General features: G+C 34.9%; 1 protein-coding gene across 9 annotated transcripts; it reads right to left on the reverse strand.

Annotated features, from left to right (window-relative positions):
* On the reverse strand, positions 388–26,732 carry RBM39 (RNA binding motif protein 39). Of its 9 annotated transcripts, XM_018057789.1 has the most exons (19): positions 26,373–26,727; positions 25,687–25,750; positions 25,388–25,460; positions 23,886–23,935; positions 20,657–20,728; positions 19,356–19,550; positions 16,803–16,868; positions 16,653–16,706; positions 14,439–14,556; positions 13,984–14,136; positions 12,057–12,194; positions 9,994–10,059; positions 8,902–9,106; positions 8,298–8,375; positions 4,579–4,629; positions 2,317–2,398; positions 1,768–1,873; positions 1,439–1,517; positions 388–1,348 (listed from the first exon to the last, which is right to left on the reverse strand). In XM_018057789.1, exons 9-19 carry the CDS (start codon positions 14,499–14,501, stop codon positions 1,248–1,250), a joined length of 1,122 nt encoding a protein of 373 aa, XP_017913278.1. In that variant the 5' UTR covers positions 14,502–14,556; positions 16,653–16,706; positions 16,803–16,868; positions 19,356–19,550; positions 20,657–20,728; positions 23,886–23,935; positions 25,388–25,460; positions 25,687–25,750; positions 26,373–26,727; the 3' UTR covers positions 388–1,247. The 9 variants fall into 9 exon arrangements, with proteins under 9 accessions (XP_017913278.1, XP_017913277.1, XP_017913276.1 ...); XM_018057788.1 differs by lacking the exon at positions 25,388–25,460; XM_018057787.1 differs by lacking the exon at positions 20,657–20,728.

Raw genomic sequence — 26,942 nt, forward strand, 5'->3', positions numbered from 1 at the left:
GAGTAGCATCACCTACTCAAAGATTCGATCTAGATACAAAAACTTGAAGCAGAGTTCAGAGTATGAATTGGGAAGGGTTGCTGCCCAAGTGAAATTAAGTCCAAAACTGCACTTAAATGCCCGAACAACACAGAAACTTAATGCCCAGGGCTGAGGCCTAAGCAAACCTGTTTGGGTTTTCTTTGTATCATAAATTCCTCAAATTTTATACAATATCCTAAATAACAAGTGTATTAAAACTCATAGAGGAATGTAGAGGGACAACTTGAGGACAACAGTTTCAATTAAGTTCTGAAGAATCAACTGAAAAAGTCAAAGAAACTAATAGGCTGTTGTAATTTCCAAGTTTCTATGACTTTAAAACGTCTCAAAAATGAAGATTTCTTATGGCCTTTTTAAGAGAATTTTATTTGAGTGGTTCTTACAAAGATTGTTGCAATATGAAAGTCATTTGTTTGATAGAAATATCAAGCTGTCTTGTCAAACACACTGAAGTAACCCAAAAATATATTTCAGAGCTCACAGAGCTTAAAAAGAGCAAAGATTATATGCAACCAGACAAAACCTATTTCTGCATTTCCTATTTCTTGCTCAGACTGCTTTGCTTACCAGACTGTCACTAAACATCTTGAGGAAATGCAGGGATCATTTTGTTTGGAATCTTAAGACACACCAGAACACATAATATTTACAAAGAAACTTTTACAGATACATTAATTGAAAAGATACCATCCAGAAATGTATTTTTGAAACCTTTTCTTGCCAATTGATCAGGATGCAAGATGACATGTTAAACAGCCCGTTTAGCTGTCTTGAATTTCCATAAACTAGGTATTCCAGAAACCTCTGCTAAACCATTAACCAAATATCAACATTAGTGAAATGTAACTGCTGTGTAAAAAGTTAGGCTTCTGAAACATTAAAAATATTACATCCCTGTCTGCCTTTTTATGTCTTAAGCACATTTGTTCCCCTACAACTATTCCTATAGATCCTTAATGTAATTTTCTACATGTACATTTAAAAGGCAGAACAAGAGAACAGCTTTGTATACAGTGGGATTTGCTAGTTAGGGAGAATGAGCACACTGCATTCCTGTTAACATTTTTATTTTTCCAAGGTAACAGGAATTGTATACAAATGACAGTAGACCCTTGCCTCTTTATTTTTTATCTAAATAAAAGATAACTCAAGATGAATTCTCAAGAAAGAAAAAAAGCTATGTACATAAAGGACTATATTTTCCTTCATCGTCTACTTGGAACCAGTAGTTGTGTTGCTGTCATAGAATCAGGGAAGAGGTTGTGATAAGTTGGAAGAGGTACATATGCTGCTGTTATCATTTTACCTGTTGAAAGAAATAGATACGGTGATTAGCATCTTCACTTAGATTAGATCGTCAAAAAAAAAAATCACTCAGAAAAAAGGTCAAACTCACCCGCAAACCACCTGCCATGCAACGCATTGACAGCAGCAATGGCTGCAGCAATTGATGGGCACTTCACATACACATTGCCCTAAAATACAACAAAAAATATTTAACGTGCTGTGATATATACAACATGGATACCAACAGGATTATTCAAATTGACTGTACAAAAACTGCTCTATAACCATATAATTGCTCCACTAGTTAATATGTACCTAGAAATTTACTGAAAATAGTTTATTATCCACAAAACTAGCCATGTTACTATCTTCTTTAAGGAAAAACCACGACCCAAGTATGTCTGAAAATTAGACACAAGAAACTAACAGTTAAAATACCTGAGCTGAATTTTTGTCAACATAAATATGAATAACTCCTCCATGTTTATTACATTCTTCAATCACATCGTCTTTAATCTCTGTATCCCATCCAACTTCTTCTTCTCTGTAACAAAATATTAAGTCCATTAGAACAACTCAAACTGATGAAATGATACAATATATATTCTATTTTAAAAATCTGTATTTAAAAAATCATGGGTCTTTTAAAATGGTTAACTGACATCTTTCAAAAGATACTTATACCAAGCTTATCATTTCACAGGATTAGGAACACTATCCTGTCAATACAAATTAAATACTGATACAAACTTCAGAGAAAAACTACTAGGTATAAACGGAAAACTGCAAAGTTTTCAACTGAATTCCAACCTTACTAACACATTCAAGGAAAATAATTAGTAATGTGCATAAAAATAACGGCAGTAAAATGACCAGAATTGTAGCAATACTTGAACTATGAAATATGCTGAAACACCCTAAATATTAACTTAGACAAGTTACAGATAACTTAAGACCCTTTGAACTCGACCAAAGTAAATTACTTACGTTTGAGGATTAAACATGTTAGAGAGTTGGAAACATTGTGTTGCCAGAGGTTGAACAGAGGCAGCTGCAGCTAATGCTGAAGCTAAAAAAAACACCCAAAAAACCAGAAATTAGTTTCATGGAAAATGCATCAGAGTATATCCCTATGAATAAAACAAAACCAAATATAACCACTGGACCCAAGTGAAAATAGGGCCATCAGTTCATTTACTTATTCCCCATATTTGATAATGCTATCAAATATCAACATATATAACAATATTCTATTTTAGCTGCCAGAAAGCAGAGGCAACTTTGTATTTGAGATAACTGATCTTGAATAAATTGGGAGTTTTATCTTTATAAGGGAAATTAAACCTCAAGTGTAGCAAATATTCGTTCAGTTAGACAAATATCAATACAGATCAAGGAAATAGTACTGATTTAATGAGTTTATACTCGGGGTGATGAAAACACAATCTTTAAAATCCTGACTAAATCTAAACAAAAATTTTTTTAGGTTATCTGCCCAAGAATATATTGTCACATATTTTCTTATAAATATACAACCATTATAAGAAAGGATGACATTTAAAAAATAATATAAAAATCATCCAAGTATTAAAAGATTATTGAAGATTTAATATCCTGGGACTATAAAACCTACCACAAAGAAATCTCAGTCTTGAAACACTAAAAAGAGTAACGTATCTATCTATCATAATCACTGTCGAAAATTAAAAAAAAAACACAAACTATTGATACTAGTATTTAGGAGCAAATTTAAACCAATATTGGTTTTAATTTTGAAGTGACAGCGTTTTCCAAGACATTTGCTCCATTGCTTTTACGTGACTTAAAAAACATTACCAGTAACTGATACAGAACTCACCGTAATCATAATATTTGATCAAATTTCATTCCAATACATAACAACAATAAACAAAGCTACGGATAAAACAGTACATTAGAAATTATGGTACTTAAAATGAACAATAACCTGAGAAGTATCAGAAATATTCCAATGAATAAAAATTAGGGCTGTGCATGGATACATCATAAAAATTTCTGGTAGAATAACAAATGCTTTTCACTTCTTTATAGTTTATTGTGATAAGTATTTCTCTTTAGTAAAACTATGAAAAGAAAAATGCTGAAATAACTAACATCAAATTCTACTAGAGAAATTTAAAGATGCAAGTGTGCCTGTATTACCAAAAAAAAAAAAATGAAGTCCACTGTGTACCTTATCATAAAACAAAGTAGTATGCTTGGAAAAAATACAAGGTCATTATAAACTATCAATACTGAAAAATATTAGAAAATGTATGATGTAAATATTCCAGCTCAGCCTAGATGAATGCAGAACACAATGAATTCAGCATAGAAATATATAGCTAAGGAAAATCCACCAGTTCTACTTTCAAAAATCTGTTAGGAAAAAAAAAGATTGAATACAATTGTCTCATTTGCCAAAAAAGTAAAGATACACATTCAATTCCTGACTGTCAAGTAATAAGGATAGACCTTTATAATACAGATTTACTCAGAAGACTTTAAAGTATATCCTGTAAGATACCAAATTACTGCAATAGAATGCTCTATAAAATGGCAGAATTTACTTGATAATTAAAGACCAAGAAAAAAATAGGTTATTTTATAAACTGTTTCAATCTCTGAAATCTGCATGCAACTTAGTTCTGGATAATCTTCTCATTGCTTGGTACTGTTTATAGTAATGGAATAACAACAAATGATGCAACAAAATTAAAACTCTCATTCTTTAAATGATACTAGATAATTGTAAAGATTACATTCAAAATTGGGAGTCAACAGGAAGTTGTATCCTGTCAGTGATTTGTTAATACAAATCACTGGAGTTAAGTTTTTCCTGATCTTAATAAACTCAGACTCCCCGTCTGCTTAAATGACAAGTTTCATTGTCTGTATCTATATAAAACTTATAATCAGAACACAAAGATAAGCATACAAAGCTGAAAAAAACTCTTAAGCAAGTTACAGCCAAAAAAAAAAAAAAAAGGCACAGACATTTACCACCTTTATCCATGTAACTGTAATGATGCCTACTAGGCCTTATTTGTATGAATTACCAGAAAGGTTATGGTTAATGACACTGTATGTCATTCTGACAAAATTGGGCCAAAAAGAAACTACAATAATAATGATACATGTATACACACAACTATGTCTTATACTATATTTATATCCACTTCAAGAACAAACAAACAAACAAAAAAAAAACAAATAAAAAACTCAACTCACCTTCAGTCTGTTGGGAAAGTCTTGTTTGCAAATCTATAACAAAAGAGAATTCTACAGCTCAGTGCAGGAACAATGAAGAGCCTCAACTAACAGGGTAAATGTCAGGAGAGCATTAATAAAAGAGGACTATGGTAGCAGGGTTTATCAAAACGAACTTATAGTAAAACCTGGCAGCCAAACCTCCTTCCCCATTCCTCATTGACAAGGCTTTGGGGCCTTTTTCTTTTCCTCCTATCCTAGGAAACTTACTTATGCCTTTCTCTTCCTAGTCCTGTAACTCTTTCACATCTCAATGGATTCCACTATATTACTATTCATTTGGGAATAATGGGAAATGGGGAAAGGGAAGCACACCGGTCAGAAAATACATGAAAACCCTGATCTTGAGAATTCAATTCCAAGTACTTGGGTTATTAAACTTTTTATTATTCTGTCAGTGTCGGTAAGCATTTTACATTTAAAAGTTACTAGTAAAAGAATAAATACTGCAACAGTAAATATCAAACACAGTCAATAAGTAGTGACACTACTCTAACCATATGTATATATTATTTTTTAAGTCCTTTAAGTTTTAAATTGTCATGTCCAGCCCAGAAGGTGATAGTTTTGTTAGGTCTGGTTTCCTAGCCTATTTTGAAAATTTAACGAGGCATGAATGAAATTTAGTTAAGATTTACTGTAATCTATGTATTACTAGAAAAATTTAAGCATCTAGTCTATTAAAAATGAACATAATAGTGATTTCTAATATAGTTTCTCATATATAATCATTAAAATTCTACATGAGAAGGCAAATTAAGAGAAAGCTGCAGCTTTCTTAATTTCAAATGAAAACAGAAGTATAAATACTAACCAAAATGTCATAGTATCTAAAGCTATCTTTTTAAGTTTAAAACAATACAACAAAGAAACTGGATTCAGTTACCTAATTTTCAGTAACATGTGATTCGATTATTACTATCTGGGTTTCTTGCTGAGTATAGAAAATCATAAAACATGGGCAAAAATGAAAAGGGATCAGCAGCCCAAGTCATATAGGGATGTAAGAATACCTGGGTCCTAGGTGCTCAAATTTGGCATCTCAGGGAGTTGAAGAAATGTAACTGGTATATACTGAAGGAACTTGAAGATATGACCATAGGAACATTGTCAATAAACTTTAAATTTTAACACAATTTGTTTTTTTTCCTAAAATGGGAAAAAATGTATAAGCATCAGAAATCCATGCTATATTAAGTGTATGTAAATCAAAATTTCAAAAATGATTCTTCAGGTCATTTGTAACCAGTTAGGAAACAAAGCATGGGTTTCATAAAGATAAGAACTTATCTTAGAAAATAGCTATTAAACTTCCAGAACAAAGACACGTTGATATAGTGATGGGCCACTCTTGGTTTCAAAAAACAGCTTTAAAGAACTTAGGAGGCCAAGCCCCTCAAATACATTAACATTCAGCGATTTAATACTGAATGTGTAAGATTTTAACGACAGTCAGGAGACATATACCCAGTTATGCATATATGTGATTACTAATTCAGAATAGCAATTTATTGGAACTTCTAAGATAACAGAATCATCTATCAATAAACAATGGGCTTCCCTGGTGGCTCAGCCGGTAAAAAATCCACCTGCAATGCGGGGGGGACCAGGGTTCAATCCCCAGATTGGGAAGATCCCCTGGAGGACGGCATGGCAATCCACTCCAATATTCTTGCCTGGAAAATCTTACGGACAGAGGAGCCTGGCAGGCTACATACAGTCCATAGGGCCACGAAGAGTTGGACATGACTGAGCAACTAAGTACAGCACATCAATAAATAATGAAAAGTGGAGGGGAAAAGTGGGAATATAACAAATAGGTAACTACGTGGCTATTTGTAAGCAACCCATATGAATGTTTAGCATTATCAGCCTTAATGTAGACTACACAATAAATGTGCCCAGCCAAGTGTAATCATTCTTCATTCACCAGGAGAAAGAACTGAGGGAAGTAACAATGTCCACAACACAGAAAATCTATAATTAGGCAAAGATAGTGTTAACAAACCAAATCAATATAATTGATACAGCACCCAGGATATAAGGTAAGATTGTTTAAAAATGAATTGTGTGTCTTTGTATTAAATCCCTAAAGGTATCAGCCTCTATCAAAAAACCAAGACTATGGTAAATCATCAAGCATTTTTCTAAATTATTGAAAGAATGACCTAACAATGAGAAGCAATAGGAGGACACATGTTTGCAGAAAACAGTAACTGAAAACCAGAGACTACGATGTATTTCTGCAGTGATGGGTTTATTTAGTATCTTCAATTACACTAGGTGGCATTCAATGACTACATGTTCACTGTAGAAAAATGAAATGACTAATACTTGTTCAAAAAGTCAAAACAATACAGGAAAACCTGGAGTCACCAACTGACTCTTAATTACAGAAATGCTTAATAGTTGCAATTTTCTTATGTGGATACACTAGCATGGTTGTTTAAAGAACTTTACCTATTGGATTTCAAAATTTAAGTCAGTTTGAAAGGAACCATGAGATGCTCAAGAAAAAACAAGCTCTCAAATATTGAGCTAAAAAAAGGAAAATACAGAAGCGCCCACAATAAATAATAATATAGAAGCAGAAATAATCTTGTCTCCTTTAATTAATGGGTTTTCAATTCAAACGGAAATCATGAAGCAACCACATGGAACTTTCCCTATATTCAGATGTGGTACCACGATCCTATATATTTTACATATTGACAGAGTCTCACTTTATAGCTAGATAAGATCATAGGACCAATGTGTAACTGATAATCACCTTACTTTCTTAGTGTTTGTCATCTGAAGTCCAATACCATGGTTTACTCTCATATATTCTGCAAGCAAGTCTTATAAAGAAATTTAATGCTATCTTAGCTAATAGATTTGGGTTAATTTCAAGTAACTGAGCCACAAAAAGAGAAAAAGTGTTCATAAGCTAAGCCCATCGTTACATAATTGTAACAAACTATCAATTCAACTCCCTCTTCCTTCCCCTCACCACTCCAGGAACTTCATTCTGTAAGTCAAAATCTGAAAATACAGTTGGCCTTCAAATTTAAGGAATTAGGGACACCAACCATCTGAGTAGCTTAAAATACATATGTAACTTTTATCTGGCTCTCCATATCCTTCGTCCTTCCAAAATCATGGATTTAACAACCACAAACCATATAGTGCAGTAGTATTTACTACTAAATAATAAAGGCACATGTCTAAATAACCCTTGCAGTTCAAACCTATGTAGTTCAAGGGTCAGTTGTAGTTATGTTCTAATTAGAAAAGCGGTTTTCTCTGCACTCAATTATTTAAAATAAAGCTTCATTTAAAGGCCTTTAAAATAAAACTTTCTAATCTCAAACATTACAAAACATTTTTCCTTTGAAATAATGGGAGCTTTCTGGTTTTCAACAAAAGTGATACATTTAAACATTTAACAATTTACATCACTTTCAACTAAAAACAAACTGGTAGGCAGGGTTTAATAATACCCTGACATTTTATTATGATCAGTAGCTAAGTCTGTCCTATAGCACCATCTCCTTACATTAACTCTTGAAATTTATAAGTTAAAAAAGTACTTGATGAATTGAATTCTCAGTTAAGTCCTTTTAAATGCAAAAATTTGGAAAATTTTCGAATTAGGTGAAAAAAACAATGATTTCAAATAGAAAAGATTCAATTCCTACCTGCCACAGCACCAAATGCCAAAGAGCCACTCATTTGCAAAGCTTGCTGTGCTGCTGGCGGGATCTGCAAACCTGTGCCTGTAAAAGAATAGGTCTTAATATCCTAGTTTTCTGATTACTTAATACCAAAGTCAATTTTTAAAAATTACAGCGGCCCTTTGGTAGCCAGGTGGGTAAGAATGTTTCCAGGATCCCCTTGGTTGTCAAACTCCACAAATGCTGAAATCCCATATATAAAGAGTTGTGGTACAGTCTGCCCTCCGTACTCAAGGATACTGAACCTACAGATACAGAAGGCCAACTGTACAAGCAGGACATAGAGTAAACGCTGCAACTAAAGTATAAGGACATTAATTATTATAGAAAACAAAAGGAATCCTATAACACGTACTGTGGCATTCAAAAAGCACCATTATAAAGTAGATTCTTAGAACTTTACAACTTAAAAGCAAAGGATTTCACCTATGAAACCATGTGTGCTGTTCAAGGAAACAGTCAACCTCAAAATAAGAAAAAATCATTTTCCATTTGTTTGCACGCTTTTCCAGTTGTTTGCACAGTTATGTTTCTCATTACCATATTCACAACAGTAGGATAAACTTACCCTCTGCAAGTCTTGCCATTAACTGGAGACGACCAGTTGTTCCCAAGTCAATTCCAGTCCTTTCCAGTTCATCACTGTCCAAAAATGAGCTAGCACTGGAAGCATCAGTACGTTCAGTAACATGACCAACTTTCATGGGCCTTCCCGCTAGCTCAAATCCATTAAGTTGTTCCAAAGCTTTCTTGGCACATTCTGAATCAGAAAACTATACAATTGAGAGAGGGATAAGGGTAATTACATATATGTAAGGCAAAGAAACCTCAACTTATTAATGCTAGTATATTCAATAATTACATCTGGAAGGATGGTAAGAGTAACAAGCTCAAGCTTGTCACACAATGTAACTTAAATGTAAACTAAAGCAATCAATGCAACAGATTGCTATCAGTACAGAATAGGTTTAAATTTTACTTGAATTTGGATATAAGATCCAATTGTAATTTCTTGATAAAATCTGGGATCTCTATTTTTAAAATTTTGTCTATAAAGGTGGCAATGGTGACAAGTATTTATATTTTAAATTAAAAATGTGTTTCCAGTACTTTCCAGGGATAAATGAGAATTTGAAAAATTGCTATCATGTAATTGGACTGCAAATGTACAAACTAAATGAACTAACTAAAAGTACGAGTTTACTTTTAAAAGGACACCTCCATTCACAATTATTCCAGCTGCCACTTCATACCCTATCAAGAACAGGGTTTCAGTGGTCAGCTACTTAAGGCAATCCTGGTCATGGTATGTCAAACCATATTATGTCTATAATAAAAAGTAAAAATAAATTCCAAAAGACTTTAATGCAACATCTTGGGTCACACCAGTCAAACTGAAGAAGTGATTGCCTTCAATTACATGAGGAGTTGGCTAAACAAACTGTCCATAAACAAGAAGATAGCAAAGTACTTGGAAGTTTTGCATTTGAAGATATTTTCAACTACTAAAAATTAGCCACTAACAGCAAACTAATTTAAACCACTTGAAAATATTAACTTTATCCCTTCCCCACTATGAATAACTAATCAAGTTTTACACTATGCTACTCAGATAAAAAAGAAGTTTAAGTTATTATGTTAATCATGGTTAACTGCTTACCGTAATAAATCCATATCCCTTGGATCGACCTGTTTCACTATCCATCATGAGCTGGATACTTTCAATCTAAAAATGAAAACCACAATTATTATTTATGCTAGTGAAAAGAAGGGACAAAAAATTTCTTGAAGTACAATTTTAAAATGTCTCCCCCTGAAAGAAATCGAAAACATAAAAATCCCTCCCAGAGTATCTTCTTTCTAGAGGCCTGGGAACATACTAAGCAGGGGAACAACCTTAATCTTTCCCAAGAAAAAACACAATCTGAAATTCTTTGGAGAATGTTAAAAAACCAAATCAGCATGTTTCCTTCACATTATGCTAAAATATACCAAACATTAATATGCAATTATGCCAGACATAATAAACTGCCCAAAATGTTGGAATAAATAAAAATAACAACTGGATGTGGTTGATAGTTTGTACAACTCTGTGAATCTGCTACAAAGCAGTGACTATTCACCTTAAGTGAGGGAACTGTGTTATTACAAAGGAAGGTAGTTACATCATAATATTGCCACAAAGCGAGCCACACAGAGGAAGCATGAAAATTTAAAATATAGCACCCATATTTTTTTTATGTATCTGTTGTTTCAAGAACATACTAGTTTTATAATGATTGATGTAATTATGATTTGTGCACAATTACCATATTTCCAATAAACAAACTATCCACAAAAATCAACAGCCAAATGTTCTCATTATTAACACTTAATTTAGGGTTTCGCAATTTAGGCTTTACCTGGTCTCAGGTGGCAAAAAACATGCCTGCAATGCAGGAGACCAGGGCTCTACCTGGGTCAGGACAATCTCCCGGAGAAGGGAATGGCTACCCATTCCAGTATTCTTGCCTGGAGAATCCCATGGCCAGAGTACCCCGGCAGGCTACAGTCAGTCCATGGAGTCGCAAAGTCAGTCACAACTAAGTGACTAACACTTTTCTTTTTTTTTTTTTCAAAACCACAAAGGAGTTGAGTGGGATAGCAAGAGAACAATGAAATATATATCCCAAAGCAATAAAGATTAAGTAGCGGATAAAGTACAGCAGGAACCGAGATTTTTACTCATGGGCCACACAAAAAGTTTAATCCAGATCAGCCAGGTAGTTCAGTGGTAAAGAATCCGCCTGCCAAATAAGAGAGGTGGGTTCAATTCCTGGGTTGGGAGGATCCCCTGGAGAAGGAAATGGCAACCCACTCCAGTATTTTTGTCTGGGAAATTCCATGCACGGAGAGGAGCCTGGTGGGCTACAGTCTATGAGGTCGCAAAGAGTTAGATACAACTTAGTAACTAATCCACCACCACCACCACACCACAGCCTACTGCTAACATTTATTCTAAACATTCTTCTAAAATGAGGAGAACTATACTTATCCTGGTGATTATTTTGATAAATATATAGAAATATCAAAAAAGTCTAATCTGTTCACCAGGAAAATAGTGCTGCAGTTTAATTGTACTTCAAAAACAAACTCGTGGAAAAATATCATTACATTTGTGGCTAACAGAGGTGTGGGTGGAGAAGAGTTAAAGTAGTCATAAGGTACAAACTTCCAGTTGTAAGTTCTAGAAATGCAATGTCTGATTATTTACACAGCTGTATGTCATAAACTAAGGCTCAAGAGTAAAGCTTAGAGTAAGTAAAGAGTAAGGCTTAGAGTTCTCATCACAAGAGAAAAAATTTTGTTATCTATTTCTTTAATATTGTATCTGGATGAGATGATAGATGTTCACTGCACCTATTACAGTACTAATTTCATGATGTAAGTCAAATTATTGCACTGTACAGCTGAAGCTTATATAGTGCTATGCTACAATTGTATTACACACTCCTAAACTTTCAGTAAGAAAAGTATCCCAAAATAAACCAAGGGGGGAAAAAAACCTCTTGCTCCAATGTACAGTACATTTTATCATTCAGGTTGACTTTTAAAAAATTCTAATAGAACCACTCCCTCCCATCTTAACATTAGTATCTTAGAAACATCACAAAGCAGATATACTATGCAGCTACATTTGTTTTAAGAACCTATTTAGGATCCACTTAAAAATTTGAGACTTACCCTTCCAAATGGCTCAAAAATCCCTCGAAGCATATCTTCAGTTATGTTAAAGTGTAACGAGCCCACATAAAGCCTCATAGGTCCAGCACTTCCCTTTTGTAGATTGTTTGCCATTGCTGCAGCTCTGTTTTTTTCTGCCTACAAGTTAGATAAGACAAAAGGCACATCTATTTACAATGAATAAGTACCATTTTGAACATAGTAAATCCCACTCACATTTTAGGTTTGCTTAATGACAACTGATACCAAATTACGCTAAGAGTTAAGTCATACATAAAGGGATAAATATTGTATGATTCCACCTCATATGCTTGTCAGTACTGACACTGACTGAATGGTACACCTTTTAAATTAAAATTTTAGATTTTACTGTATTTTCCAGTTAAAAAAAAACTTAGATTTAAGAGCATATATAAAACTGATAAAGCAGCATCCTGGTATCAGATGTACTAAATGTAGAAATGTAAGATTACTTCCTGGAACTAAATACACTCATTAACTAAAATGTGTTCTCAAGATCACTGTTACTCAATATACAGTATACCAACTGGGAATCCATCTTAAAGAACTTCTGCAATATAAATCAAACTAAGTAAACCATTCAATTCAGCAGTCATTTTTCTATCAAGTCCTTCTCAAACGAAACAGTTCTCAATTTACATTCTAACACAAGCTCCTTTAACAAACTGGGGCACCATAGGAGGTTAAAATTAAATGAATTCAGAATCTCATTTATAAATCTGACTCTTCTCAGCACTTCGCCAGGACAAAGTACACACTATTGTAAGGTTTGTCCTCCGTCACATGAAATGAACTGAACAATGATACCCACAGCATGCTCCTCAACGTTATTTACCATCTGAGCCACCAGGAAAGCCCTGGGCTCCTACTGTTTATCTATAATCAAATGGTACTCAACAATGTTACATACTCCTAAAACGTTAGATAAGCCGGTAGTAATTTGACCAAGTTTTGAGTTTGTTTAACAGTGAAAACTGCAATTTCACTTCAGATTTGGTTAAATCCCGTGCCTATCTATAAAATATTAAAAGCTTTTGATGAGCAACCAGATTTTTCAGAAGTTATGTGAAGTACTTATTTCAGGGGTCTGAAAAAGAATGAGCATAACTATACTGTTATCTCATATTGCTCAGAAAATTAAAATCCTTGGGAATTCCCTGGTGGTCCAGTAGTTAGGATTTGGGTGTTTTCATTGCCAGGGCCCAGGTTCAATCCCTGGCTGGGGAACGTAGATTCCACAAACCATGCGATGAGACCAAAAAAAGATCTTTAAGATCTATATTTTCCATTTTAGAAAGCTAAGTTATCTGGTAGTCACAGAAACTAACTTGTTTCTTAGTATAAATAGGTACTAATGATAAATCCTTAAAGTATTTTCATATTACTCAGTAGTGATGTATTCCGATTTTTCCACATCTAAATGAACTAAAATATTAACCCTAATTTCATTTTTCCAAAGGCAACACTCAATTACTGTGAAGAATCAGCAAAGAGAAATTAAATTATAATTCGGATTCTCTTAAAAGACATTTTAAAAATTAGTCTGAAACATTTTGCTTTCAAATATTAGAATTTCATAAAAATTGTGAAAATATATTTATTAAAAATGTGAAAAACCCATTTGAAAGGGGAAAACATGTTCTTAGATGCTTCTATCGCCAAGTAAGTCATCACAAATCAATATAATTCTAAAACAAGTTCAATTCTTCAGCATGAAATAAATATTTACAACTTATATTAAGACAGAAGAAGAGAATTTTGAGAATACAAATATATCAAAGGAATCAGCTTTTGTTTTTAAAGCTGTCCTGAGAACATCTAACTCAAGGTAGTAAGAGGTGATTTTATAAGGCTCAAGGCAGGTTTCTAGCACTATCAATGCTCGAATTCTTAAATAGGAAGTTACCTGTGATGCTTGTACTATGATCGGCACTCCTAAAACCCGCTGACCAGTTAATCCTATTGCTAGAGGCACTGAGCTAACATCAACAAACTCCACATAAGCAATTCCTTTGGAACGTCTTGAATTTCTGTCAGAAATCATCCTCACATCACGAACCTAAAAAGAAAACACACACTTAACACAGGGTTCTGTTTATCCAACCATTTTCAATAAGTATAATCATTTCAAAAGACAAGAGGCACATAAACAATATTATGAAGCAATTAAAGAGAGGCAAATTTGTAGGCTCATTTATCAACACATCAATTTCCAAAAATAAAAATAAATTCCCTAACTAAATTCCACCAAACAAATTTGGTTTAGATTTTTTTTCTCATTTCATCTGTCATACTGACAATTATTAAACTGTGGCTTGCAATTTCTACTTAAATTAGCTCCATAGATAAAGCTTAGATTACCTTCCCAACTGTAGAGAAAAACTCTTCCAAATCCCTTGGCCGAATTCTTGCTGCCAGCTGCATACAGAAAACAGTCCTTGCATCTCTTTCCTCAGGAGTGAGATTATCAATAGGTTCCCTAAAACAGGAATAAAGAGTATAGAGTTAACTTTATAACTTCTTCCAAAGTAACATTTAATACATATTTTTAGTAAACAGAATAAACTTTCCCAAAACCAGTCTGTCACTACTCCCAAGCCCATTTTCACTACGATATATATAAAATGCTCATAAAATAATTCAATGTGACCCAAACGCCTTCAACATAATGAGTTTCTGAAGTTTCTTCTGATATTATCTTACATTATCAGGACCAAAGTCCACTGGTCTTTCAATCTTACAAATGTTATTCTCTCTAGCATAATAAACGGCCAATAAGAAGCCCAAGAGTTTGACATTCACAATTAATAACCCCTGACTAGACACAAATGTTGAACTGGTCCAAACTAGCAGTAAGGATGTTTCCCCAAAAAGAAATCATAAAGTAAAACTAAGTTTCATAATCACAAACAGTAACTTGAAAGTAAACCCCAAATAATGAAAACTATTTTGATTCTTTATGAATTGGACTATAAAGAAAGCTGAGGGCTTTTTTTTTTTTTTTGATGCTTTTGAACTGTGGTGTTGGAGAAGACTCTTGAAGGTCCCTTGGACTGCAAGGTCAAAGATTCAATCCTAATGGAAATCAGTCCTGAATACTCATTAGAAGGACTGATGCTGAAGCTCTAACACTTTGGCCACTTGATGCAAAGAACTGACTCACTGGAAAAGACCCTGATTCTGGGAAAGACTGAAGGTGGGAGAAGGGGATGACAGAGGATGAGATGGTTGGATGGCATCACCGACTAGATGGGCATGAGTTTGAGCAAGCTCCAGATAGGGTGATGGACAGGGAAGCCTGGTGTGATGCAGTCCATGGGGTCGCAAAGAGTCGAACAAAGCTGAGCGGCTGAACTGAACTGATTTTGACTCTTAAGAATTTTATTTCACAAACTCAGATATCCTATAGAATAGTGAGGTAGCTGTTTACTAGATTAGACTGGTCTTACTAAGACTACAAATTCAGTACCTGAAAAAAATACTTGATACTTCTTATAGCATAGACACACTAACAATGAGCAAATCAAAAGTAAAAAGCAGGAGGTATGCAGACAAGTAACAGTGGGGTTTAATTTACTCATGTTTACAAATGTTTACACTTCTAAATTTACTGAGCAAACTTAAATGCCCAATAAGTGAGAAAAGTAAAAGAACATAGTAGATGAAATTTATCAAGTCCAAGAAAAATAACAATGTCCACTACTAAAATTATCTATTATAAAATTTTACTATGATTAAGGTTTTAATCCTTAAAAATATAAGCATAAATAAGCTCTTTCTTAACCACATTCTGACATTCTCAGGAAGTATTTTTGAAACACTCCACCTACAAACCTCAGGTATATCCCTTGGGAAATCTACAGTTATTTTAAACCTGTTACTATAAAACAGAGATACAAAGCCGACTAGATCCAAAGAATGAGAACTAAAAATGAGTCTCCTCACAAGAGAAAACTAAGTATTAAAAGAGTAACACTCAATATTTGATATAGAAACCCTTTAAAACCCTTATATGCCAAATAACAAGATACTTAGGGAAACCAGAAGTAAAAAACGCTACCATGTAACAAAATGGTCCCTGAACCAAAACTGTAGACTGCATTAGGTCAGTCGAGAAAAATACCTCACAGAAAGTCAAAAACAGTAAAAAGCACAAGTCAATTCAATTAAAAGTTTGGAGATTAAACACTTCTCTCAAGTAAAGGGAGCCAAATGATAAAACTCATGACTATTTTCACTATTTTTCTACAGGAAGTTATTTCAAAAACTCATTATTTCCAAAGGTAAATCAAGTCTGAAGTTTCCAATAGCTACCATTAAAAAATTTTTAGTTACCATAAAGAGCAATAAAAACACATGGAATATCTACAATTAAAGTGGTCATTTTTGTTCCATTCTTCTTAGATACAAGTTACTGAAAACTTTGCAATTCACATTAATAACACTAGGACTGCAAACCAAATAAAGATTTAATATGAGCCAAGTTAGCGAATGTCATTAAATTTTGCAGTAGCATAACTTATAAAAACTTTACAAAAGCTAAAAATGCAAAAGAAAAGAAATGGAGACGATTACCTCACAGGGCTCTTGTCTTTCCTGAATGGACTTTTGCTTCGAGAACGTCGTCTGCTGCAAAGTTAAAAAATTTCAAAAGTTACCCAAACAAGTACACCACATTAGTTCCTTGAAAAACAATTTAAACAATTCAGAAGTATGTTTAAAAACCTTAATTTGATGCTATGAGGCAACCCAATCTTTCCTCGGATGGCACTGTTAAATTTTGGTCCGGAGCTAAAAAGGAAACACAAAATTACACTAGTTACAGGGTTAGGGTCTTGCTAAGATCGCGTTCATGCGCTCTCCAGCAAGTTTAACATTGTTTAGGCTGTTTGTTTTCCACCTCAATTATGAAGAGGAAATAAGACTTTCAACTCTATCCCAGGCAAACTGTTCTTACAGTTATCCATCCTGGACCACTGAGAGGTGCCAAGACCAAAGATTACAGCCTCAAAATTTTTAATATTCTGAAAATGCTTAAATTTTCAGTCTAGTTTTCTTTGATTACATATTTATGAATACATTCCTGAGGTTTGGGGGTTGGGGGAAGCACATAGTGAAAATTATCCTGAACTTCCCTCACACCAGGAATAAGTATAATTAACAACTTGGTGTGTATCTCTGCAGATCCTTCCTCAGGAATATACATGTTTATATATACATACATATACAATATTCATGTTTTGAGTAACTTTTTTTGCCATGCTGCATGGTTTGTGGGATCATAGTTCCCTGTCCAGGAATTGAACCCAGGCCATAGGCAGTAATAGTGCACAGTCCTAACTACTGGACTGTCAGGGAATTCCCTTGAGAAGCCTCTTTTAAAAAATAGGGGACTAATTCTTTACATTCAATTCCAATTTTTCCACTTGACAGTGAAGTCTCCAAAACTGCATATAAGCATATTTAAGCATGTCATACACTTCAGTTCTTAGTGACAAAACAGTCAGTACTAAAGATGTGAAGGAAGTTCATCAACCCCTCAGGAAAATTTTTTTTTTCAGGACTTGATTACATTAAAAGTGTGTTTTCAAAGCTTTACTCTGTAATTTGAAACACTTTAAAAAGGCCCAGTATTTTATGGCCCTTTTATTTTGAAAGACCAAACTAATTTGAAAGGTCAGGTCAGATGTCTCTTAGTGCTCATCCTGCTATCCTTTACCAGATGGGTAGCAAAATGAAAATATATGGTGGCCCTCAATTCACACTGAGATTTGTTGTCATGGACTCTACATGTACCTATTACACCCAAGAAGTCCCAAATAAAATTGTATTAAACAGGTCCTTTGCAAATCACACTAAAAGTGACAATTAAGAACATACATTTACTGGTTAAGTAAGTCTATAAGCTATTTTCTTTCTTTCCCCTTTAATTGTAAAAGTTCCAATTACTGCCTTGGTAGTTAAAAATCACCTGAAACCAAACATTAAGAACCAAGTCAACTTGAAGTCAGACCAGAATAACAGGCTGACTTTTAAGTATCCATCACTGATGAGAAATAACATTATTCAGAATTATTTATCTTCCCCAATATTAAGTTCATTCTGGTAAAAAAGAATGAAGTAAATTTTGATAAACTGGACAAAAAGCAAAGTATTTTCCCAAAAGAGTACTTAAAACACCACTGTGGTCCTTTTTAAACTGTTACAAAGTTTGTAAAATAATCAGCTAAGAGGACCTTGGAGAACAAGGAGTGGAATCCTTTTCATTGAAGAACCAGAATCAGAACTCTAAGTGTTACTAACTTTATCTGCTTCAAGTAATACCAAAACATTTCACCAATAGCACTAAGTATTGTGGGTGTTTTAATTTACATCCTCTTCTCATTCAAAGCTTATGTCAGCAGTTACACCTCCTTCTTTAAGAAAACTAAAGCTTAAGAATCCTTAACCAAGTAAAGAAGCCAAGGCTCTGATCCAGGACTCTCTTTGAATTCAAATTCAATTAAAACTTAAATTTTAATATAATCCATTGCTTACAACAATATATTTATTAATGAGAACATCATAAAGCACTAGGGACTGTTAAGATTCAATCCCTGCTTAAGAGTTGTAAGGCTCTTTCCAAAGCCATTAGTACAGCTTAGCTTTTTAAAAAATAACTATAATGAAACATTTCCAACTGCTTCAAATAACCACATCCAAATTTCCACAGTGCTTTAACCTTCAAGAGCACTTTTACTGCATTCTTGCTATTAAAATACCCTTAAGATGTGTGATGAGCATCCTCCCACTAATATAAAAAAGCATACACAAAATTCACAATTAGTTTGTCATTTCAGCTGAGAACAGCCAGACAAGATTGCTAACTAATTACGTGACTAATTATATATATTTATAACTTGTATCCAACTGAGTTTAAAATTTTTAAATAACTTATGTTCAGTAAAGAATACTGTTAATAGCTCACAGACTTTAAGCTTTCACATATTTGGCACTAGAATATCAAATCTTATTTTAAAAGCACTTTAGTGCTTTAGTCTAGTTTGGAATGGCACACAGTTAAAATACTTTTAGATGGCAGTAACAGAAAATGTTCTGTATGCCTAGTAAAACCAGTATTATCTGTCCACACACTGTATTTTTCTACTGGATTTTTTGATGCCAAAATCCTAATAGTGAAAAATAAAATTCCACAATTCAAATCACTCTGGTTACATTGCTATCTGGATACCCAGAGAAATCTCTCAAACCAGTATCATCATAATTATAGTTACATACTAAGGACTTCTGTAGCGGCCTCTGAATCTGCGATCTCGACTTCTTGATCGGCTCCGTCTCCTTTCTTTGCTTCTACTTCGCTTCCTTTCACGGCTTTTGCTCTTTTTCCTTTCTCTATCTCTACTTCGCTTCCGTTCCTTACTTTTGCTTCTTTTTCGTTCATGACTACGACTTCTGCTCTTGCTTTTTTTCCTCCTGAGGAAAAAAACTCACCATCATCTTGCTGATTTAAGAATCTGCCAAAATATACTTCCCTTTATGGTCAGAAACATTTTTATAAAATTATTTTGCTATTTTCCCTATCATACAATGATACATAACAATCACTTATGGAAAAATAATTCCAAGGTAAGATAAACAACACCCCACCTTTGCCTTCTACTACTGAAAATCAGCAGTCAGCTGATAATGAATCATTTGAGAGAGAAAGATACTGTAATGGTATTTCTTGAGTCAGCTATAGCTTTAACAAGGAGAGGACTTGCTGGTAGGTATAAATCAAAATCTGAACTTTTAAACAGGAAGTCCGATCATGTAACTGGCCAAGTATTACTGTAATCCACAAAATATGAGTCAAAGTTAACAGAATACTTTTACATCAAGTATTAGTGCTGGATCATACATAAAAATTGTCGTTAACCCACTAATTTCTCTTAAGTAAAGCCTATTTTGACCCAATTTGCACATATGAGTATTTTATACTTTCAAAGGGCCATCACTATTTTGGAGTTCATGGGCAAAATTGTTACATATAATGATAAACAACAAATTAACACAGAAAAATGCACTGACACTCCTAGACTTTAACGTGACCGTTTCAAATAATTTCTTTTTAAAGTTACAGTGAGTACACCAGATACTGGAGCATGCCATTTTTATGCCAGTTTATACAAGCCTGTGGGATACAATCAACAAGAATCAACACCTTTATAAATCTTTATAAATTTTCAAACTCTGAAAGGTAAAAAAGCCAGTCAGTATTATCTTTTCCTGTTCATTTCTGTATTCCTCACAGCATACCACCCATCTATTTCATACCTCTGTCATCACCTAAATTTTAGAGGTGCCTTCAGATATTTCTATATAAATTGAACGACATTTCAAATTAAACTTATCCACTTAAAGGTCATTTTGTAGTGGCAAAAAGATTAAACATTGTGACAACTACATCATTTGGAAATTTAACTGTTTAGTCCTTAGCAAAGCAAGCTTAGCACAACAAGCAACTGAAGTCTGCCTCAGAGAACCTGTAAAGCAGGTCATCTTAGAGTGCATTGAAAATAGAAAATGAAGACACCCACCTTCTGGAATCTTGAAACCCACACTCCAATCACAAGGAGATGTAGAGCTTTCCAAGGAGGCAGAAACTTTGTCTAAAATTTCAAGATAATCCACCTGACTGTCAGAAATGTATATGCTAGGTAGCACATGACAGAAAATTAGGCTACACTCATTACTTTTATAGACGTTATCAAAGCAATGCCCAGAAGGGCAACAGATAACATTCCATTTTTGTTGCCTAAAAACCTGAAACTCTCTCTTAGACTAAAGAATTCTGTGAGATAGCTATCAAAAATCCTAAATATTATCAAGTAGGGGACAAAGTTAACACTCCATCCCTCACAAAAAGGACAAAGATTTGCTCTGCTCATAGATGGCCCATTGCAGAGAGGCAGCCAACCTTCCAATTTACCTCTTTTTAGGCCCAAAATTTATTATGCCAAAGGAAAAGGACTCAAAAATTGAAGAGCTAATTTCAACTTAAGGTCTTCCTAGGACTTTTCATAAATGAGCCCCCACGCACATCTGAAGGCAACCCCAGACAGGTAAAAAGACAGCAACATACTAAGACATTCAGAAATATAATCCTCTTTATGAAAGCCCAGACAAAAATTTAAGGGTGCAAGAAAGCAGAATACTTCTCTATAATATAATGAAGCTTCAAAGAACATTTATTAAGTTAACTAAAGAAGGGTTATCAAACTCCACACTAATAGTCAAATCCTGTTACAACTTAAAAGGGACTTTCCAAAGTCTTTAGTGGCAGTGGAATTTTGTACTGAACATCATTGAAGTAAATGGTCCACTGGGCTGGGCCTTTGGACTTTTTGGTTATATGGTCTCTGCTGTAAAGGTGTTTTGCTATAACTGGATTTGACCTCTTCCATGTAAGAAGATCTAAATATTAAATGCAAAGTACTCTGGAAAATAAGAAAAAAAATAGAAAAGTCATTTATTCCAAAATTTATAGATAATCCACACCACAGTAGCCAATATATTTCAACTGTGTCATTTTTTTTCTTTTTTAATCCTTTTTGAGTAATTCCAAAAGAGCTGAATGGATGCTGGTTGAGACTTTGCAAAACTGGTTATACTAATAATACTCCCACAAAGGCAAGCTCAGGTACTTAAAAAGGTATAAAACTTTGAGGTCTTGCCAAGTTCAGGGATATAGCTTTTCAGAAAGACTAATAGATAAAATTTGTGTTAAGCTTATTACCTGAAATCAATTGAGTGTATGTACTAAGAATTATACTGTTTTTTAGAAGAAAACATTTACTAGTCAATCAACTCTCAATTTCTCAGAATGTGCATTTTGTTACTACCTTAAAACTACATCCCAATACCCAATGGCTTTTAAAGAACAATGAAGTTTCAAAGTGAAAAATTTGGCAACATGGCACCTTCCTTTGGTTAAGAGACTTAATTTATTCACACTTAAGACTAATGCACAGGACATTGTTTTATGACTTATAACTAAACAAAAATTTTCTTCTAAATAACTTTCAAATTAATTTGAAAGATTAATTCCCTCCAGGAAAAACAAGGGTGTCAGCTTCAACTGAGGATGAGAAGTCTGACAGAAATAATTTGTACATTTAAAAAGAAACCAGATGACAGTTGAAGTTTTGTAAATATTCTTCCCTTAAACAAAGACTCCGATGGCCAATTAAAGAAAATTGTCCATTCTTCTATTTAGTCTTGTAAGACTTCACACTTTATATGAAAGCCACTAAGCACCAGTCATTGAGAGCTTGATGCTCAATTTCCTGGTAAAAGTTTGATAGTCTTTACTTGCAGGAAGATAAACAGGTAAAGATGGTATTAGTAGTAAGACATCTAAAGATGGTACAACAAAGAAAGCATGTGCACTACCAATGTCTTCATTACAGTCGAGATCTTTATTGGTTCACTAGGCATGTTATCTAGAGACTGAATAATTTCAATTCATATGGATACCCCTTTCTACCTTTTAATTGCAGAATTGCAAATCAGAACTATTAGAAAACATACTTTGGTAAAAAGTATAAAATTAAAGGACACTAAACCATGCAATGATTGGTTGGCTGACTGCCTCAAACAATTCAAGACTAAACCCAACTCAATACCCATAACACGTGATTAGTGAAGAGCGATAACAGACTCCCACCCATGCAGAAAAAATATAGGAAATATCCTACAAATTTTACCATTTTGATCAATTCCTACAATACTCTAGGGGGTAAGAATACTGGTGCAGCAAAGCTTGAACAATCCAGTCTAGACAATCTCAACTTTTTTTTTTTTCCAATCTCAACTATTTTATGAAATTTTATTAACCTACCTTACAAACTTCTTGTGAGATATTGAGGTGGTATATTATGAAACACTTTGAGCTCTTGGAAGAGCCAAAAAGAATCAAGTAAGTGACTCACATTACCATCATTTTTTGTTAGGTATTATGAGGTCATGAATGTAACAAAACATTTGAATGACATCACAAAAGCTAATAAAACATCTTAATGCTTATGATATAGAAAAGTCATGCTAATATCATATACTTTAGAGCTAAAGAAAACTCAATAGGATCAAATCTTATAAAGTGCATTTAGTTTATACCGTTATTTAGACTCCTTTAACACTGTATTCTGTACTCATCTGTCAATGAATTCCTATTAAGGGTTAGTTATTTGCACAAATAACATGCATAATTTTCTGAAATTCCATTCTATTAACTATCGGAGTTTAAAAAGCTTAAGACAATGAAAGCCATGTAAGAACATTAAGAAGTACTAAAGTATGCTGTAACATTATTACAAAAAGAATCTTGAAGCATCAAGGAGTATGAGTAATTCACAGCTCTGACTCCTTCAGTAGTTTAGGGCAAAACACATTTCCCACAGTTATCACCTTCTTTCTAACCCATCTTCAGTGGATATAATAGCTTTATTGATGACATTAAGTAATAAACATTAAGCCAAAGTTAACAAATTTTAGACAAGTTTGAATATAAGAACTCATCCAGATTGTCATGGACGGACTTGGAGGGGAAGGTGTCCAATGACACCAATTCCTGAAATCTAAGGAAAGAGTCCATAGTTTTACATCCTCAAATAGTGTCTCTTCCCAAAAGAACCCACTTTTCTAAAACAGGCAAAGAAAAGCTTCAGGAGAGAACCTAGGTGTAACGCTTTAACCACAAGGGTTCAACTGGAAGTCTCAATCATGTACAGCACCTCCCCCCAACCCAGGTCCCTTCTTGAAACTTACTTTTTGCTACGTTCTTCATGGCCGTTAGCACTGCTCAACTTGTTCTCATCCTAAGCAGGGTTGATAGAAGAACATCATGAGGACGAAGTGGTAACATTTCAAGTTGTCAAAGGGTAAAGGGAATAGGAATAAGAAAATACAAAACAATTTTAAAACTAATTACTTGTTTACAGTTTAACATGGAAGGCTATAAAAAAATTTAGATGGATGTATGTTTAACCACTTTGTTGCTTACAAATTAAGTCATCAAGATACAAAAATAAAAATGCACATTAACATGTTAAATTTTCTTATATAGTTAGATATTAAGTTATCCAGATTTACAGTGTTGAAGTGGTTAAATAGAATTTCTATAAAACATGAATGAAGTCCTGTTTTGAGTTTTATTCCATGTGCTATGGCCCCTTTGATCAGTACCATGGCTCTATTTCTGCCTAAGCCCCAAGTGGCCATGCTAGCAGCCAGCCACTATCGATTTCCTGTGACCGATGCCATTCCTGAGATCTTCGCCCATTTCCGTTGGAGGGTTGGGACTGTAAGAGCTTGATGCCACCTCTGTCACACATCTCGCCCTGAAGCAAACAGGGATTCACACTGCTTTAGTAATGTTGACTCCCACGAACCCAAGAAAGTCAATTAATAATCCACCAGTCCTACTTCCATACCTGTTTACATGGAATTACATCCATGTTAAACTAAGACAGAATCTTAACATTAAAATAGAAAGTAGAGCTTCAAGAGTCTAAGTATTACAAACTAAGTACACTATTCAAAGCTTTAAAGAATTCATCCAAATTGGTACCACATGGTCGAGCTATACACTCCAAAACAAATGTATTATTTTTAAAAGGTTTAGCGAAATGTTTCTTTTCAAGTTTGATCACATCAGCTATAAGAATATAGAGTATAAGTGCTAACTTACAAAGCTTACAGTTTGTGACATCAGTGATAACGCATGCATACTGCTATTTTCACCACCAACTGGTGGTCAAAGAATGAAAAGACACTTTACTTTTACGGTGATACTGAAATGGATCTACGTTATTAGCCAAAATAACTCCTTTGTAGTTTTTAGTGTGAAATATTATGGCAGGGACGAATTAAAAATAAAACAATATGGAGAACAGTTAAACAGTCATCAAGTGACTCTAAGTTGTGATATTGCCTCTTTTGCTTTAAGAAATTTTTTCTGTTCAGGGATCCAAGAATTTTAGTAATTTTTAACTGAGCAGCAGATCATCACCTGCCTGTTTTAATATTTACTATTACCAGTCTTATGTATAGGATAAATTTTAAATCTCACCCATTTCTTCTTGTAAGACTTGTCTTATTTAAAGATTTGCTTGCCATAGACTGGTTATGCTTTATTATTCTTGGACCCCTGCTGTTTTCCCAAACCACTACATTCACCTTTTTGCTATACCAAACTGGAGCTGGTAATTCTTAGTTGAGTCATTTTACCTAGGGGACCACGGTACAGCGATAAGTCACTCAATTACTACCTTATGATTGACAGTTCACACTGGAATCAAAGGTGAATTCATGGGAGTAGAGGTGAGATATCGTTAGGCAAGTCTACAAAGAGAGATAGATGGGCATTTATTCATCACGCTGAAGTGAAACTACTGCACAATATTATTACATCAATAGCATATATTTACTTTTGTAAGTTACATGTAATGCATCTCTGATAAGGTAAATCAAGAGGGCTCCGGGGAGGTTAGTTTACATTTCAGCAGTAGTTTCGTGAATAATGCTAAATTAAGAAATAGATACACCTCACCGACTTGTTTTTTCTCACCTTCTTGTAAGGAGCCTCAAGCATTGCTTCAATATCAATATCGTCTGCCATTTTCTCTAAACGACTAGGTAAAAAGCAAAAATGAAAATTTGGTGAGTAAACAATTTTAAATTGTGCTAAATTTCCTTTTTACCAGACATATTCCAAAACCTCAGAGAGGTCCCACAGAATGACTAAAACGGGACCATTTTAGCAGGCTTGGCAATTAAACCTAAAATGTCCCCAACATCAAACACGCTAGACAGATTAAGTACTCTATTTTTAAAAAGCCTACTGCGCCTCAACAAACAGAACCCGAGAATCTCGAGCCAAAGCGCCGCTTTCGCGCAAAACCCCGCGCTGCCATTTTAGGGGCAAAGGGAAACTCCCTCGGCTGGGAGGGGTTGTGTGCCATGGCAGCGTTCGGCTGGCGCCATGTTGGGAGGTCGCGGTCGGCCCGGGCCTCGAAGGGACAGGTCGCCATCTACCCGAAGCCTCTCTACAGCCCACGCCACCCGAAAACCCTGAAACACATTCGATCGGAAAAGGGCGCGGTCGTCGAAAAGACGACGATTTCTAAAAAATCTCCCCCCCCACCTGCCCCCAGCCCGGTCGCTTAAAATCGCCTAAGGAGTGCCCCTCAACCCAGAAAAGAACCAAACCTCAAAAAGGCCCGGAAAAAACGCGGGTCCGCGATGCCTCCTCACCTGTGCGGGCTTCCCGGGTCCCTGCGGTGCTCGTATTCAGAAAGAGGGGGGCTGTGGCTGCCGCCGCTGTTGCTACTGTTAAGCCGCTAGGCCCAGGCCGCGGTACCACCCAGCCCGAATTTCGGGCTCAGAGAGCGGACAGGCCCAAGCGAATCTAAAAGAGACAATGGGATTAGAGGAGCCCGCGCGGGAGTTCAGGACGGCGGCTTCGGCAGCTCAGGATCCACCCCTGCGACAGTGTCGGCAAGCTCTCTGAAATGGCGGCCGCAGCTTCCCCGTACTCACATTCACCAACACACATACACACACACAAACACACGGGGCCTCACAGAGCCCTCAGCACGGGCTCTCGCGAGAAGCAACTCCTAATTCCAGTCCAGAGCAGCGGAAATATCGCGAGATTTAAGCATCGGCCCCCAGCGACCGTGGCCCAATCTCGCGCAATGATTGCGCCATAGATATTCCCATCCCCCACTCAGAAAGGCGCCTTTGAGTCCCTACTCTTGATTAGCGTCCACATCTCGCGAGATCACGCAAGCTGCTAGCGCAAAGACAGTTGGTACACGTACT

This window comes from Capra hircus, chromosome 13 (genome assembly GCF_001704415.2).
Source record: "Capra hircus breed San Clemente chromosome 13, ASM170441v1, whole genome shotgun sequence".
NCBI lineage: Eukaryota > Metazoa > Chordata > Mammalia > Artiodactyla > Bovidae > Capra > Capra hircus.

Bases quoted from the DNA above. Each gene is read 5' to 3' on its own strand.
- RBM39 (XM_005688508.3), bottom strand. From the start codon at position 25,737: ATGGCAGACGATATTGATATTGAAGCAATGCTTGAGGCTCCTTACAAG. The intron at 16,869-19,355 runs GTATGTAACTAT...TTTCCTTTTTAG, and splicing joins GGCCGCTACAGAAGTCCTTA to CTCCGGACCAAAATTTAACA. The intron at 1,874-2,316 runs GTAAGTAATTTA...ATTTTGTTACAG, and splicing joins AACATGTTTAATCCTCAAAC to AGAAGAAGAAGTTGGATGGG.